At 43.4% G+C, this 15,165-nt stretch overlaps 1 protein-coding gene across 1 annotated transcript in view; it reads left to right on the plus strand.

Annotated features, from left to right (window-relative positions):
- The window catches only part of LOC125437766 (cytochrome P450 2J2-like), an 81,017-nt gene extending 69,149 nt beyond the window's left edge, over positions 1-11,868 (plus strand). The window contains exons 3-9 of the mRNA XM_048505713.1: positions 893-1,045; positions 3,366-3,526; positions 4,286-4,457; positions 5,682-5,828; positions 10,250-10,437; positions 10,843-10,984; positions 11,605-11,868. Coding sequence (XP_048361670.1) covers positions 893-1,045; positions 3,366-3,526; positions 4,286-4,457; positions 5,682-5,828; positions 10,250-10,437; positions 10,843-10,984; positions 11,605-11,792 — 1,151 coding nt within the window. The 3' untranslated portion in view covers positions 11,793-11,868. The remainder of the gene's footprint in view (positions 1-892; positions 1,046-3,365; positions 3,527-4,285; positions 4,458-5,681; positions 5,829-10,249; positions 10,438-10,842; positions 10,985-11,604) is intronic.
- The last annotated feature ends 3,297 nt before the right edge of the window (positions 11,869-15,165 follow it).

Below are 15,165 nucleotides of genomic sequence, written 5' to 3' on the forward strand. Positions count from 1 at the left end.
GCTTACAAACTCCTTTCTCTTCCTCTCCCCACAACAGACATGCTGTGAGGTAGGTGGGGCTGAGAGAGTTCCAAAAAACTGTGATTAGCCCAAGGTCACCCAGGAAGAATGTAGGAGTGCGGAAACACATCTGGTTCATCAGATAAGCCTCTGCCACTCAGGTGGAGGAGAGGGAATCAAACCCGGTTCTCCAGATTAGAATCCACGTGCTCTTAACCACTACACCACACTGAAAGACCATGGCAAACCATCTCTGCTTCTCATGTGCCTTGAAAGCCCCCTGCTGGGATCGCCGTAAAGTTTGCTGCATCTTAACAGCACCACAGAAAGAATCAGTTGTCATAAAATTGTTCACTTATTAAACTAGGTGTGTAATATGTTTATTAATTATGATGATGGGACGGTACTAATATATTCTGCCTGCCTCTATACGGTAAGTTAATCAAAATGTATGGCTTACAGCAGTTTGGTTAGCAAGGAAGTTTTTATTCATGCTTTGAATCCGGATATTCTTCATAGTCCATGTGTCTCAGTGAATCAGTGTTAGGTATGCATTATGCAATATTCAAACCAGGAGACCTGTATCTTATATAAATCTAAGTCATAAATCTATATTCATAGATCTGTATATTATATCAATCTACATTCATAACAAAAGAAGGAAGTTTGTACCTAATGTATTGTCGAAGGCTTTCACAGCTGGAACCGCTGGAGTGTTGTGGGAATCGCAGGCTGTATGGCCGTGTTCCAGTAGCATTTCCTCCCGACATTTCGCCTGCATCTGTGGCTGGCATCTTCAGAGGATCTGATGGTCGCAAAGCAAGTGGCATCTATCTACCTGTGGAATATACATTGTACATAATCATTTCACATTCATTCTTGATGGCTTTAGGTATTATATTGGCAAATGGCCACACCTGGAAGCAACAAAGAAAGTTTGGGATGGTTACCATGCGGAAGCTGGGACTGGGAAAGAAAGGCATGGAGCACCAAATAGAAGAAGAGGCACTCCAGCTGGTTGAGACTTTTGAACGCAGCAAAGCGAGTAAGTGACAGTCGCAGAGATTACTTTAGAGCCGTGAACCGCGTCTCAGTTCCCAGGAGTCTCTTTAGGCGAACTGTCTCTAATATCTCTGGTTGCATGTTCGGAGTGTTTTGAATAATTAGCATGCCCATTTCCCATGGAGGAGCATGAAATTTTAATTTCCGCTGCCTCCCAAACCAAATTAGTAGGCATGGCTCTCACATGTTCTCATACAGGAAATGTTGCTCCTAAAAATGTATTTATTTATTTATCACGTTTTTAGACTGCCGATCTCCTGACGGACTCAGGGTGGCTTACAATTAAAAAAAAATATTAAAACAATACAACGATATAAAAAAAATATAAACAATAAACGCTATAAACATTAAAACCAATTTCAACAAGATGGCATAGAAAAAAAACCTACATGGGAACATAAAAAGACAGATGTGCACGCCGTATGGGGCCCATGAATGATATTAGAAGAAGAAAAAGAAGAGTTTGGATTTATATCCCCCCTTTCTCTCCTGTAGGAGACTCAAAGGGGCTGACAATCTCCTTGCCCTTCCCCCCCTCACAACAAACACCCTGTGAGGTAGAAGAAGAAGAAGAAGAAGAAGAAGAAGAAGAAGAAGAAGAAGAAGAAGAAGAAGAAGAAGAAGAAGAAGAAGAAGAAGAAGAAGAAGAAGAAGAAGAAGAAGAAGAAGAAGAAGAAGAGTTTGTATTTATATCCCCCCTTTCTCTCCTGCAGGAGACTCAAAGGGGCTTACAGTCTCCTTGCCCTTCCCCCCTCACAACAAAAACCCTGCGAGGTAGAAGAAGAAGAGTTTGGATTTATATCCCCCCTTTCTCTCCTGCAGGAGACTCAAAGGGGCTGACAATCTCCTTGCCCTTTCCCCTCGCAAATGTACCAATCTCGTAAGGTAGGTGGGGCTGAGAGAGCTCCGAAGAACTGTGACTAGCCCAAGGTCACCCAGCAAGCTGGCGTGGTGTGGGAGTGCCCAGGCTAATATGAATTCCCCAGATAAGCGCTCCACAGCTCAGGCGGCAGAGCTGGGAATCAAACCCGGGTTCCTCCAGATTAGATACATCGAATATATATGCTCTTAACCTCCTACGCCCACTGCTGCTCCTATTAGAAAAAAAGGGTGTCCCAGCTGAAAGCTTGGCAGGAAAGGCCCTGCAGAACAACTCCGCCAACAGGCCCTGTGGAACTGGAGACAGATGACACCGCAGGAGGCCTGGATGTCACCAGGGAGCGCGTTCCACCAGGCCCGGGGGGCCATAAAAGCCGTAGGGACTGAGCTGTTTCAGATATAGTGGCGTGCTTTTCAAAAGCGATCTACACATTTCATTTGTTGACTTGTGTGCTTACAGGCATGCAATTTTACGTTTAAAATGTAGCATAGATTTGTTTGGTCCATTAACTCATGTGGGTTTTTGAGAAGAGAAGAAGAAGAAGAGGAGTTTGATTTATATCTCTCCTGTAAGGAGACTCAAAAGGGCTTACAGTCCCCCCCTCCCAACGACAAACACCCTGTGAGGAGGGTGGTGCTGAGAGAGCTCCGAATAACTGTGACTAGCCCAAGGTCACCCAGCTAGCGTGTGTGGCAGTGCACAGGCTAATCAAGAAGAAGAAGAAGAAGAAGAAGAAGAAGAAGAAGAAGAAGAAGAAGAAGAAGAAGAGTTTGGATTTATATCCCCCCTTTCTCTCCTGTAGGAGACTCAAAGGGGCTGACAATCTCCTTGCCCTTCCCCCCCTCACAACAAACACCCACCAATGCCCGGTAGGTGGGGCTGGAGAGAGCTCCTATAGCCGTGACAACGGCCAAGTTCCAGCTGGCGCAGTGGAAAATGCACAGGCTAATCTGAATTCCCCAGATAAGCCTCCACAACTCAAGCGGCAGAGCTGGGAATCAAACCCGGTTCCTCCAGATCAGAGTGCACCTGCTCTGAGCCACTGCGCCACTGCTGCTCCCTGCGCCTCTGCATGCACTTGGATTGCTTTCCATTCCACCAGAGAGATACAAAGTCTATAACAGACTTTATAATCTCTATGATTCTATAGGCCCAACAGCTCCTAAGGCTGGCCCTGGTTATTCTCTCTACTCTGCCCACAAGGCACCCAATTTTTTTGTGGCATGATGGTTATCAGAACTGACGGGATCAGCATGGTTGAAATTGAACCTTTATTATATTTTATATCAAAGATGAACATGAACTCCTTTTCCCTGACCATCTCAGCCATGACATCCAAGTTACAATATCAAACAGGAGAGGCAAACCTGATATTAACAGATATTAACAGATATTAACACCCTGTAAATAACATTATTTTCAGGGCAGCCCATTGACACTTCATTACCCATCAGAAATTCTGTCTCTAATGTGATCTGCGCCGTGGCTTTTGGACATCGCTTTTCGATGGACGATGACGAATTCCTCAAGTTGAAGGAAGCTGTGGAATTTATGTTGCAATATAGTGCCACTTTAATGAATGCCGTGAGTAGTCTTTTTCCCCCCCTTTTGTATGGAGTAATAACGTTCTCATCTTTTCAAAGTCCTACCACTCCCTGGATACATCCTTAGACATGATCAGTTACAAATCTCATATCGCGGACAACCATGAAATAAACTCAAAATCGCGATTAATTTATATGTCCCTGTGCGCTTTCTCCGACCGGGCGGAGGCTAACCGTATCAAGGTCCCTGGCCCCTTGAGATTTCCAATGGCTCAGCCACAATGTATGCCAGGACCTTTCAAGTGCTGTCTTGGGTCGCTTCCTGGCTGTATGGTCGTTCTAGCAGCATTCCTCTGCTCCCTTTGGGTAGTTCCGAGGGCCTGTAAGATCGGAGCTGTTCCTCACTGGCCTTTGAGGACCGTCAAGCAATGGTACCCCCCCCCTGCCTCCCCAACACCTGGGCCATTAACCATCTAATGAGATTCCCATGCCCCTTTTCGTGGGGAGGGAGGGACTTTATGTTATTGGATTGCTGGATGCCACCTTACACTTAAATTTAAATTCAAATTTTTGAATTTTTAAAATTGGAATAAGAATTGGAAATTCTATCATGTTTTTGTATTCCTTTCATGTTTTGTATTCCTTTCATGTTTTTGTATTCCTTTCATGTTTTTTGGGTGGCCCTTCATAAAAGTCTAATAAAATAAATAAATAAAAATAAATAATTGCTTGGTTGGTGGTCCATAATACTGAGATTTCCAATGTCAGCGACAGTGTATTCCTTCCATGTTTCCTGCAGTTGTACGAAACTTTCCCATGGCTTGTGAAAATTATTCCGGGACCTTATAAGAAGGCAACCCTTTTCACAGAGGTTGTGCTTGAGTTTGCGAGGAAGGAGATAGCGTTCCACAAGAAGAACCAGGCACTGCATGATCCACAGGATTTTACCGATTACTACCTATTTCAAATAGATACTAAAAGTGCTGCCTTTAAGCTTGAGCCATTTCAGCACCCCCTCTCTTCTGGAATAGGGCCCCTAGAAGACCACTGACAGTTTTTTTCTAAGCCTCACATGCACGGGTGAAGCTACAAGGGCGCATGCCTGGGGGGCAGAAAATTGTCCCCAACCCCTCCCCCTTCACTGACCCCCCACAACCCCCCTTTGCAGTCCCCCACTTACCTTCCTTGTCAGTTTCAGGGTTTCTTAGCTCACAAAGGCCTTGCACTTCAGTGTGGGTGGGATCCAGTACCTAGTGTAACAGGTTCCCATGGCGTGGGATTCAAACAGTGGCGAAGCCAATGGGGCTGGTGAAGGGCACTGACGGGAGGCGTGGCTGGCAGACCCGAGCGGGACATTAATAATTTCTCTGTTACTGTAAAAACTCTTACTGTAAAAAAAGTTCCCAATTTCCAGAAGCTGGTATCTTTCTTTCTGTCCATAATTTAAACTCATTATAGCAAAGTCCTATCAAGCCTGCTGCCAACAGAAACAACTACTTCTCCTCTAATTGACTACCTGTCAAATACTGAATACTTTCTAAATACTTAATTCTTTGTTTCTAGAAATCAAAAAAAGAAGGAGATTTTCCTTTAAACAAGAAATCTTGACCATATTTCTAAAACATGTTTTAAAACAGCCCCAACAGGGGAGAATGATCCCGCTTTCTACCTTAAGCTAACCCAGCCACCTAGGAAACAACAGGACTGTATGATTTTTTTTGGACCTAATGGGATTTCTAATGGAAAAGCAGACCCAATCTCACTAGGGAACCCCCCTCTTAGCTCCACACCATCGATAATTAGTAACCCACTCTCGAACTGGGTGCATGGAAACCTCGCTGGATCCCACCTCTGCCTGTTCTGTTCAGCTGAAATGGGCCCTTGTGGGAACTACACTATCGAGAAGACCTTGCGAGCCCCAAGGGCTCCTGGGTAATGTAGTTCCTACCTGGGCTTTTTTCAGCCTGAACTGAACAGGCCACTTTTCAGCCTGAAACTAAGAACTAAAACAAGTGGGGGGGAGGGGGGAAATGGGGAGAGTCGCTGCTAGGGGTGGTGGTAAAAATAGGAACTGGGGCCCACGGGGGGAGGGGGGCGGAAAACGCAGAGTCCACCCTGAGTGCAGTTTGGCCCAGCTGCGCCTCTGACAATAGTAAATTGGTGGTTAATTTTATTTCATTTCTCTTGTTGCCAATAACAGAGCAAGGGTGACCCCAATTCTACCTTCAATGAAGATAACTTGACTCAGTGCATTTTTGACTTCTTTATTGCTGGGACAGACACAACCACAACTACTCTTGAATGGGCAGTGTCTTTGATGGCCATCTATCCAGATATCCAGGGTGAGACAGATTTCTGCATCTTTATCCCTGTAGAATTTTTTTTTTTTTACCCACAGTCATTTCCTAGTCACGGTGTTTATTTTAAGATTTCACAAGAGGTAGTTGATTAGCTTGTTTACCAGGATAGTCCAATATAATAGTCCAATTTAATATAAAATATGGAAATATTGGACTATTATATTATGTTTTCTGTAGATTACACCAAAGTTGGAGATCTTTCAAATACAAATGCTATATATGAGGTTGAGGCCCTCGAGGAAGATAACGGCAATCACATTAATGTGACGAAGCCTGGCTCTTCCCAATATCAACCCAATTTTTTTCTGAATGGACTATTGATTGGGATTTGGAGTAAACAATTTTGGAATGGACGGAACTAGCCAGAATAGGTGAACTTTATTTGGAGAATACCTTGACTTTATTGTTACACAACGTGGACTTGTATGCTTTGGAACTGAGTTCCTGAATACAATAAGTTTTTTTTTTGAGTTCTGGTTGAAACAAATGAAATGAATGTGTTTACAATGAATATGAGTTTGTGTAAAAAACCTGAATGAGGAATTGAGCCTGATTTGCTGCGTGGATTTTTGATATATGTGGCATCACATAATGACATTTACTAGGCAGAATGTGTTTGTGGGTTGGTTTGTTATTGCCTTCCCCATTTGTCTACATTTTCACAATCTTTGTAGCTATTCCAAATGCAGAATTATTTCCAAATAAGCCATGGTTCTACGAAACCTAACTGGCTGTTTAGAAGTTCTATGCTTGATTATCCCTGGGTAAAAATTTCCCCATGCATGTTCACTGATTTTGCATCTATTTCCTTATTTGTTCACTACTCCATTTATAGTCCCCACTTCTCACCGAGATGCAAAGCAGGTTGCTAAAACAACAATATAGTCAGAGCAGGAAACAACAAACAATAAACATGCAGTAAAACTAGATTACAAAATTATAGATAAGTGTATTAAATACCAAACAGCAAACAGCATAACACACAACCAACTGGATTTCAAAAGCATTAGAGTAAGTGTAACAGTATCAATGATACTATGATAAAAACTCTTTAAACTACCATATATTTCACAGACCTTATCTGTGACTTTGTTCCCTTATGAAAAGATCCTTCTGCACAATGCTATTTTAGACATTCATGAAGGAGGATTGTGGGTGAAGATATGGGGGTTTTCAATGTTGGCTGTGGCATTATATCAGTTCCGGTAGAAACCAGAACTAACATAGGTAACTCTAGGAATAATTTTATTCATTATTCATTATTCATTATTCATTATTATTATTATTATTATTATTATTATTATTATTATTATTATTATTATTATTATTATTATTATTATTATTATTATTATTATTATTATTATTATTATTTCTTCTCCTTCTCCTTCTCCTTCTCCTTCTCCTTCTCCTTCTCCTTCTCCTTCTCCTTCTCCTTCTCCTTCTTCTCCTCCTCCTCCTCCTCCTCCTCCTCTTCTCCTTCTCCTTCTCCTTCTCCTTCTCCTCCTTCTTCTCCTCCTTCTCCTCCTCCTCCTCCTCCTCCTCCTCCTCCTCCTCCTCCTCCTCCAGAAGTAACAGAGGGTTTCAGTCATCAGGAGTGGGACGCCTTCCCGGCCTCTACAGGGGGTAATGCAAACTGAGTTGAACTGATCAGGTTTCAATTCAGTGAGCAGTCCAGGAGTAAATCTGATGGCCAAATTAAGGGCTTTTCCACATTCTCTTTTTCCATGTCTCAGAGTTCCAATTACTTTGGTGTGTTTTTAAAATTCCACACATTTTTATCCCTCTGGTGGTTGATTTGATAGTATACCTGCTTTTATCAATAGTAAAAAAAAACCCTAACCCTGACACAAATATCCTGGCCTAATCTGTTCACATCTCAGAAGCTAAGCAAGGTTGACCCTGGTTAGAATTTGGGTGGGCATCCTCCAAGGAATGGAAACCCTACAGAGCTGTCATAAGTCACAAAACAGTTTTGTTTTGGGTTGGTTTTGCTTTTTTGGGTGGTATCACGTCACTTGATACTGCCCACAAAAGCAAAAACAACCCAAAACAAAACTGTTGCGTAAATCAGCAGGGAAATCAACTAGATTTAATCTTCTGCTATATCAAATAGGCCACTAGATGGAGCAATACACATGCAGAACATTGTGTGTATAATGTTATGTGCAGGATATCAGAGGCGTAGCTAGGTCAGAGTGTGCCCGGTGCATACTCTGGCTTTTTCGCCCCCCCCCCCGGGAAATGTAGTTCCCACCAGGCCCAGGCAACACAGGCAGGCTTCTTCTCTGGGATGTTCCATTCCTAAAAGTAAGTGGAAGGTGCTCTGTGGGGGGTGCACCATGGGGGGTGGGGGGTGCCATGGGGGATTTTTCCACCACCTGTGACCAGAATTGGTGCGCCCGGTGCGTTGCACACCCCCCTACCCCCTGGTGGCTTCGCCACTGCAGGAAATTGTGGTTATGCCAGACAATATTTTAAAACAATGTGTTCATTATAAACAGCCTCCTATTAAACACAGATTCTGCAGGAAATGTTCAAGAGTTACTATTAGAATTGTATTTGACCTTGCTCTTAGATTTTTTTTTGTGGTCGGCTTTGTTCTGCAGCAGCTGTTTTATAGTTGGCTCTACCTTCTGTGGCAGCCATTGTGTGTCTGTGCTCACCACCTTGTGTCAGTTGCTTGCAGTCTCAAAAAAGTTGGGAGCCATATCTGAAGGTTCCAGCAACCCAGATGCTTTTCCAGGCCTCTATTGATTCCCGCTGGTTATTCCACCGTATCCATCATGCCACGAAATCTTGCTTTGCCACTAAGTTCTGTCTGGGTCATCATCTGAATATGAAATTTTCAGAGGCGAGCTTGTAATTAACAGGCTGTTGGGCCAATTCCCGCTGCCTGTTTTGGGGCATATGGCAAAACTAAAAGTCATAAATGGTGCAATAATTAGATGCCCCAGCAGGTGGCATCAAAACATATCTAAAACAAGAGGAACCTGCCATCTCAGAATTGCAGTTATGGGCATGATGGGGAGAAAGAATATCAATAAGCCCCAGCACACCAGCTATGAACCCCACTCACTTCCACTGTGACCTTCACATCCACGCAAAAAGGTGTCACTTCGTGAACCCGTTCATTCAGACAGGGAAGGGACTCTCCATACACTCAGAGACACTTTTTATGATCTGAAGCTATGGGGAAGTATTGGAGTGGCCACTTTGGGGTCACTCCTTCGTCTGGGATCTCCCCAATAGTTGTTCTTCCCCTATAGGAGTCCAGGCTTTTCCCATAAGCCCAGGGACAGTTGATGACGCAAACCTGGGCAGGAAGTGCTCAACCAGGAATAGTTCAAGCAAAGAGGCAGAGTAGTAGTATATCAAACAGCAGTTCCGCTGATGAAGTCCTAGGCAGCAAAGCAGACAGTTGGGTGGTCTGGCTCTCCCCACCCTTCATTAGTCAGGTAGCTTCTGGACTCCCTGTTTTGGCTGGGGTGTCGAGCAGACTCTGGCTATCACTTCCGAGCCCAATTCAAGTTGTTGGTTTTGACCTTTGAAGCTGAACATGGTCGCAGACCAGAGGGTTTGAAGGACTACCTTCTTCCATATATTCCTGCCCAGCAGTTAAGATCACAGGGAGAAGCCCTCTGACTGTCCCATTTATCAAAGATTCTTCTTAGAAAATGTTGAACCAGGGGGGCATTCATTGAAAATGCTGGGGGGAAGAATTGGGACTAATAAAAGGAAACACTTCTTCACGCAACGTGTGATTGGTGTGATTGGTGTTTGGAATATGCTGCCACAGGAGGTGGTGATGGCCACTCACCTGGATAGCTTTAAAAAGGGCTTGGACAGATTGATGGAGGAGAAGTCGATCTCTGGCTACCAATCTTGATCCTCTTTGATCTGAGATTGCAAATGCCTTAGCAGACCAGCTGCTCAGGAGCAGCAGCATCAGCAGAAGGCCATTGCTTTCACATCCTGCATGTGAGCTCCCAAAGGCACCTGGTGAGCCACTGCAAGTAGTAGAGTGCTGGACTAAATGGACTCTGGTCTGATCCAGCAGGCTAGTTCTTATGTTCTTATGTTCTTCTGTTCTTTAGTGAGTAACCAAGAGGGGGCCTTTTCAGTGGCAGCCCCTCAATTCTGGAACAGCTTCGCCAGGGACGTACACCTGGTCCACTCACTTTAGGAGGTTGCTGAAGACTTTTATTTAAGACTGCATTTCAACAGAGTAATCCTGAATTTTTAAAAAAAATTGGCTGAATTTTCAAAAATATTTTTATGCATTTTATTAAGATTGGAAGTCGTCTCGAGCTCCGTAGAAGGAAAGGTGGCCAATAAATATTTCACTGTTCACCTAAAGGGATGTTCAAATTAAAGTGTTGATTTTTAACAAATATTTTCCTTAGGGAAAGTTCAGAAGGAATTGGAAGATGTTTTTGGTTCCTCCCAATCTTTTGGCTATCAAGACCGGAAGAAAGTGCCTTACACCAATGCTGTGATTCATGAAATTCAGCGTATCCAATATGTATTTCTATTTGGAGTCCCCAGACAAAATGAGAAGGATGTGCACATACTTGGATATCACATTCCCAAGGTACATAAGATTGTGAGGTTGTCTTGTTTCTCAAGAAGAGTGTGCACAAGATAATGAAATATTGGTTGTTGTGGGTTTTCTGGGCTGTGTGGCCGTGGTCTTGGAGATCTTGATCCTAACATTTCGCCTGCCTCTGTGGCCGGCATCTTCAGAAGGTGTATCACAGAGAGAAGTCTGTTATAAGAGAAGTCTGGACACAGTGTATAGCAGACTTCTCTCTGTGATACACCTCTGAAGATTCCAGCCACAGAGGCAGGCGAAATGTTAGGATCAAGATCTCCAAGACCACGGCCACACAGCCCAGAAAACCCACAACAACCAGTTGAATTCGGCCATGATTCGACAATAAAATGAAATATGCTGTTCCACAAACACTGCACCTCAATTCTTTTTCTTCTTTTTTAGAGAACGTTTATTGTGGCAGATTTACGCTCTGTTCTCGTTGATCCGAAGCAATGGGAGACACCCGACAAGTTCAACCCAAACCATTTTTTAGATAAAGACGGCAATTTTGTGGCTAAAGAAGCATTCCTTCCATTTGGCGCAGGTAACATCGCAGCTCCACACTAGCTTAGGACTGATGTTGGAAGGAACCAAGTAATATTTACTCCAGATACCAGCTCTAAATGTCTTAATTTGAGCAAGTTTGATCACAAATTGTGAACAGCATCCTTGAACAGCTGGAAACAAGTTTGTTTATTTTCAGTGCTTAGAATTATTGTTGTTGTTGTTGTTGCTGTTGTTGTTGTTGCTGTTGTTGTAGTAGATTTCATAGCTGCCAGATCTTTAGCTGGGTTGTTGGCCTTCATTACAATTCGAGCCTCACCCAGAAGCCTAGGAAGTTGTAATGTATCGGTGTGACTCGATGGCTCTTTCCCCCACTACCAAACCAAATCATCCTTGATTTCATCTCCCAGAGTTGGGCTTTCTAGAATGATTACTGCTTAGTAATCCATCAGTTATCCAAACTCCTAAGTAACGTGTGAATCAGTCAATATTATATGATTTCCTGGGTAAAGCAATTGCAAGGTAGATGTTAAGAGGCTACACTTTCAGGATCATAAGAAACCTGAAGGTCTTTCTTTACACAGTAACATCCAAACCAAAAGTCTTGCTTGCCCGCTAGATCATAACTCATTTGCTTTCTTCCATGTATCTCACTTTCAGGAACTCGTGTGTGTCTGGGCGAGCAGCTGGCAAGGATAGAACTCTTTGTTTTCTTCACCCGCCTGCTGAGGGCATTCACCTTTCAAATCCCAGAAGGAGTGAAAGACCTCAGTCTAGAACCCGTCGTAGGATTCACGGTTCATCCCATTCGTCAGAAACTCTGTGCTGTTCCCCGCCCGACTGTTTGATAAACTTCCAAAATTATAAGACTGGTTGATTAGTCATTGTTGATCTCCACCTCGTCTCCCCCCCTGTTGAGTTGATGCCGTGCTGTAACTAAGGGTGCCATCTTTGAGTTAAGAGATTCCACATGCTACATGTTTCGATGCTGCTGTCCTATTAAAAATAATGTATTTAAAGGACTTTAAAGGATTCCTTGGCTCTACTGCTTGTTAGAATGGCAATAGCAATGGATCTCACATTACAGGAACGGAGAGGTGTTTAAAGGGGTCATTTACTTTCAAAGGTATTCAATTGGTTATTTATTATTATTATTTATTAGTTTTATAGGCCGATCTTCCCTTTGCAGGCTCAGGGTAGCTCACAACAATTTATAAATACAGTAAGCCAATTGAAACAGTTAAAAACATTATCGAAATCAGATGAAGACTAAATCATATGTAGAGAGGAAGGAGGCCAAAAGGTGGAAAACTGTAGCTGCCTCAACCATACGTCTGGTGGAACAATTCTGTCTGACAGAATTGCAATAAGTCCCACAAAGTCCGGGTCTCACTAGACAGAGAGTTGGAACCAGGACGGAAAATGCTCTGGCCCTGGTTGAGGCTAGTCAGACCTAGTTTGGGCTAGGGATTAGCAACAGATTTTCATTTGCCGACCACAACGATCAGGGGATGTACCAGGAAATATGGTCCTTTGGGGGAGGGGGGGTGATGCTGCCTAGTAATTAATTGGGGATGATGCTGCCTAGTAATTCATTGAGGCCTAGAAGTGAAGGAGCAGCAGTGGCGTAGGAGGTTAAGAGCTCGTGTATCTAATCTGGAGGAACCGGGTTTGATTCCCAGCTCTGCCACCTGAGCTGTGCAGGCTTGTCTGGGGAATTCAGATTAGCCTGTACACTCCCACACATGCCAGCTGGGTGACCTTGGGCTAGTCACAGCTTCTCAGAGCTCTCTCAGCCCCACCTACCTCACAGGGTGTTTGTTGTGAGGGGGGAAGGGCAAGGAGATTGTCAGCCCCTTTGAGTCTCCTGCAGGAGAGAAAGGGGGGATATAAATCCAAACTACTACTCCTCTCTTCTTCTTCTTCTTCTTCTTCTTCTTCTTCTTCTTCTTCTTCTTCTTCTTCTTCTTCTTCTTCTTCTTCTTCTTCTTCTTCTTCTTCTTCTTCTTCTTCTTCTTTCCTCTTCCTCTTCTTCTTCTTCTTCTTCTTCTTCTTCTTCTTCTTCTTCTTCTTCTTCTTCTTCTTCTTCTTCTTCTTCTTCTTCCTCTTCCTCTTCCTCTTCTTCTTCTTCTTCTTCTTCTTCTTCTTCTTCTTCTTCTTCTTCTTGTTTCTATTTTGCTTGTTTCTTCCTTTGATGTTTCCTGCATCTGCTGCAGACCAAGAGAGAGGTCTATGGTGTACCTGTGTAGTTATCTGTTCTGTGTGACTGAAAGTTAAGTGAAGGTTTTACTTCTCAAAAGAATCTTCATCCTGGCACAATGTTGTTACTTCCAGAATAACCATCAATCATAAAGAGTTAGGCAAATGATAGAGTGTCCACCTCCTGAAGCGATTATGTCACTTCCGGGTCATCACGCCGGGACAATGCCAATGATATAAGTCTTCTTTCTGCCATCTACCACAGAGTGCCTCGATAGGCTGGCAACTCAACTCAGGACAAGCTGAAGCTTAATCTCAACAAAATGGGAGTGCTACTGGCTAAGGAAATGGGGCACCCCCTGTTCTGGATGGGGGTTGCATTCCCAGTAGAGGAGAAAGTTTGTAGTCTACGGGTGTTGGACAACCAGGCTTCCTGTTGGAAAAACAGATGGCAGTGATAGACAGACGTGCCTTTCACAAGCTATGGCTGGTGAGTCAGCTTCGGCCCTTCCTGGGTGGAAAAGATGCCATTGTAGGTCATGCCCTTGTAGATTAGATTGCTGCAATGCGTTCTATATGGGGCTGCCCTTGAAGACTGTCTGGAAGCTACAGTTGGTAGAGTGCTGTGGCCAGAGTGTTGACTAGAGGGAGTCCTAGGGACCACATTGCTCCAGTTTTGTTACGTCTAATATTACTCCCAATGTTCTACCATGCTGAATTCAACATTCTGGCACTGACCGTTAAAGTTGTGTACAGTTTAGAACCAACATACCTCAAGGACCACTTATTCCATATGAACCTACCTTTTCACCCCACTCATTTTCAGATTATTGGTGACCTGGTTTTTTTATGTTTTTATGTGTGCTGACTGGTGTAAACAAGAAATCCGAGAGAGAGAGAGAGAGAGAGAGAGATCCAACCTGTAATTTATCTTAGTTTGGTCTTAACTGACCCCAGACAAATAGGAGAAATAGGCAGAGTCAAAAGCAGATTCAAAGGTCATGCAATAAAATTCACCACAATTGGAGACTATAGTATATCACATCCCTTGGGAAATAAAACCTAAATGGTGGAAAAGACACATAAATTACGGGACGGCTTACTTCTTGGACATCTTTAGGAAATACTTGCGAGGATAGCTTGTTTGCCAGCACTTTAATGGGGTTTAAGGGAGGAGGGAGAGAGAGGTTTATGGTCTGATATTTTAATTTGGTTTTAATTGTAAATGTTTTTAATTATTGTAAGCCTCCTTGAATCATAAGGAAAGGCAGGGTAAAGATGTTTTAATAGAGAGATCATAAATAAATAAAATATACAAATGCAAAAAAAAATTATTGTCTGTGTCATCAAATAAAATCCTATGTCTGGCTTGGGTTAGAAGTTATTCAGCTACTGCTGATTTCTCAGGTTGGTTTACCCTGCCGTGCCATGTTTGTTAATTCTTGTCTGAATGCTGCATTTTGTAGCTTCTATGTATAATTGTCCACAGCTGCATGGTATGCAATAGACATCTGTGGAGGCAAGGGAGTCTCTCTTGTACTCTGCTGTCCTTTGCATTTGTTGTATTTTTCAAGTGGGTTTGAAGACTATCTGAAGGCTACGTTTTCCCATCAGTTTTCCATAATTGTCGAAGGCTTTCACGGCCGGAATCACTTGGGTGCTGTGTGGTTTCCGGGCTGTATGGCCGTGTTCTAGCAGCATTTTCTCCTGACGTTTCGCCTGCATCTGTGGCTGGCATCTTCAGAGGATCCTCTCCTTATGAGGAAAGGCTGCAGCGTTTGGGACTCTTTAGTTTGGAGAGGAGACGTCTGAGGGGGGATAGGATTGAAGTCTATAAAATTATGCATGGGGTAGAAAATGTTGACAGAGAGACATTTTTCTCTCTTTCTCACAATACTAGAACCAGGGGGCATTCATTGAAAATGCTGGGGGGAAGAATTAGGACTAATAAAAGGAAACACTTCTTCACGCAACGGGTGATTGGTGTTTGGAATATGCTGCCACAGGAGGTGGTGATGGCCA

Source organism: Sphaerodactylus townsendi, linkage group LG08 (genome assembly GCF_021028975.2).
Source record: "Sphaerodactylus townsendi isolate TG3544 linkage group LG08, MPM_Stown_v2.3, whole genome shotgun sequence".
Lineage (NCBI taxonomy): Eukaryota > Metazoa > Chordata > Lepidosauria > Squamata > Sphaerodactylidae > Sphaerodactylus > Sphaerodactylus townsendi.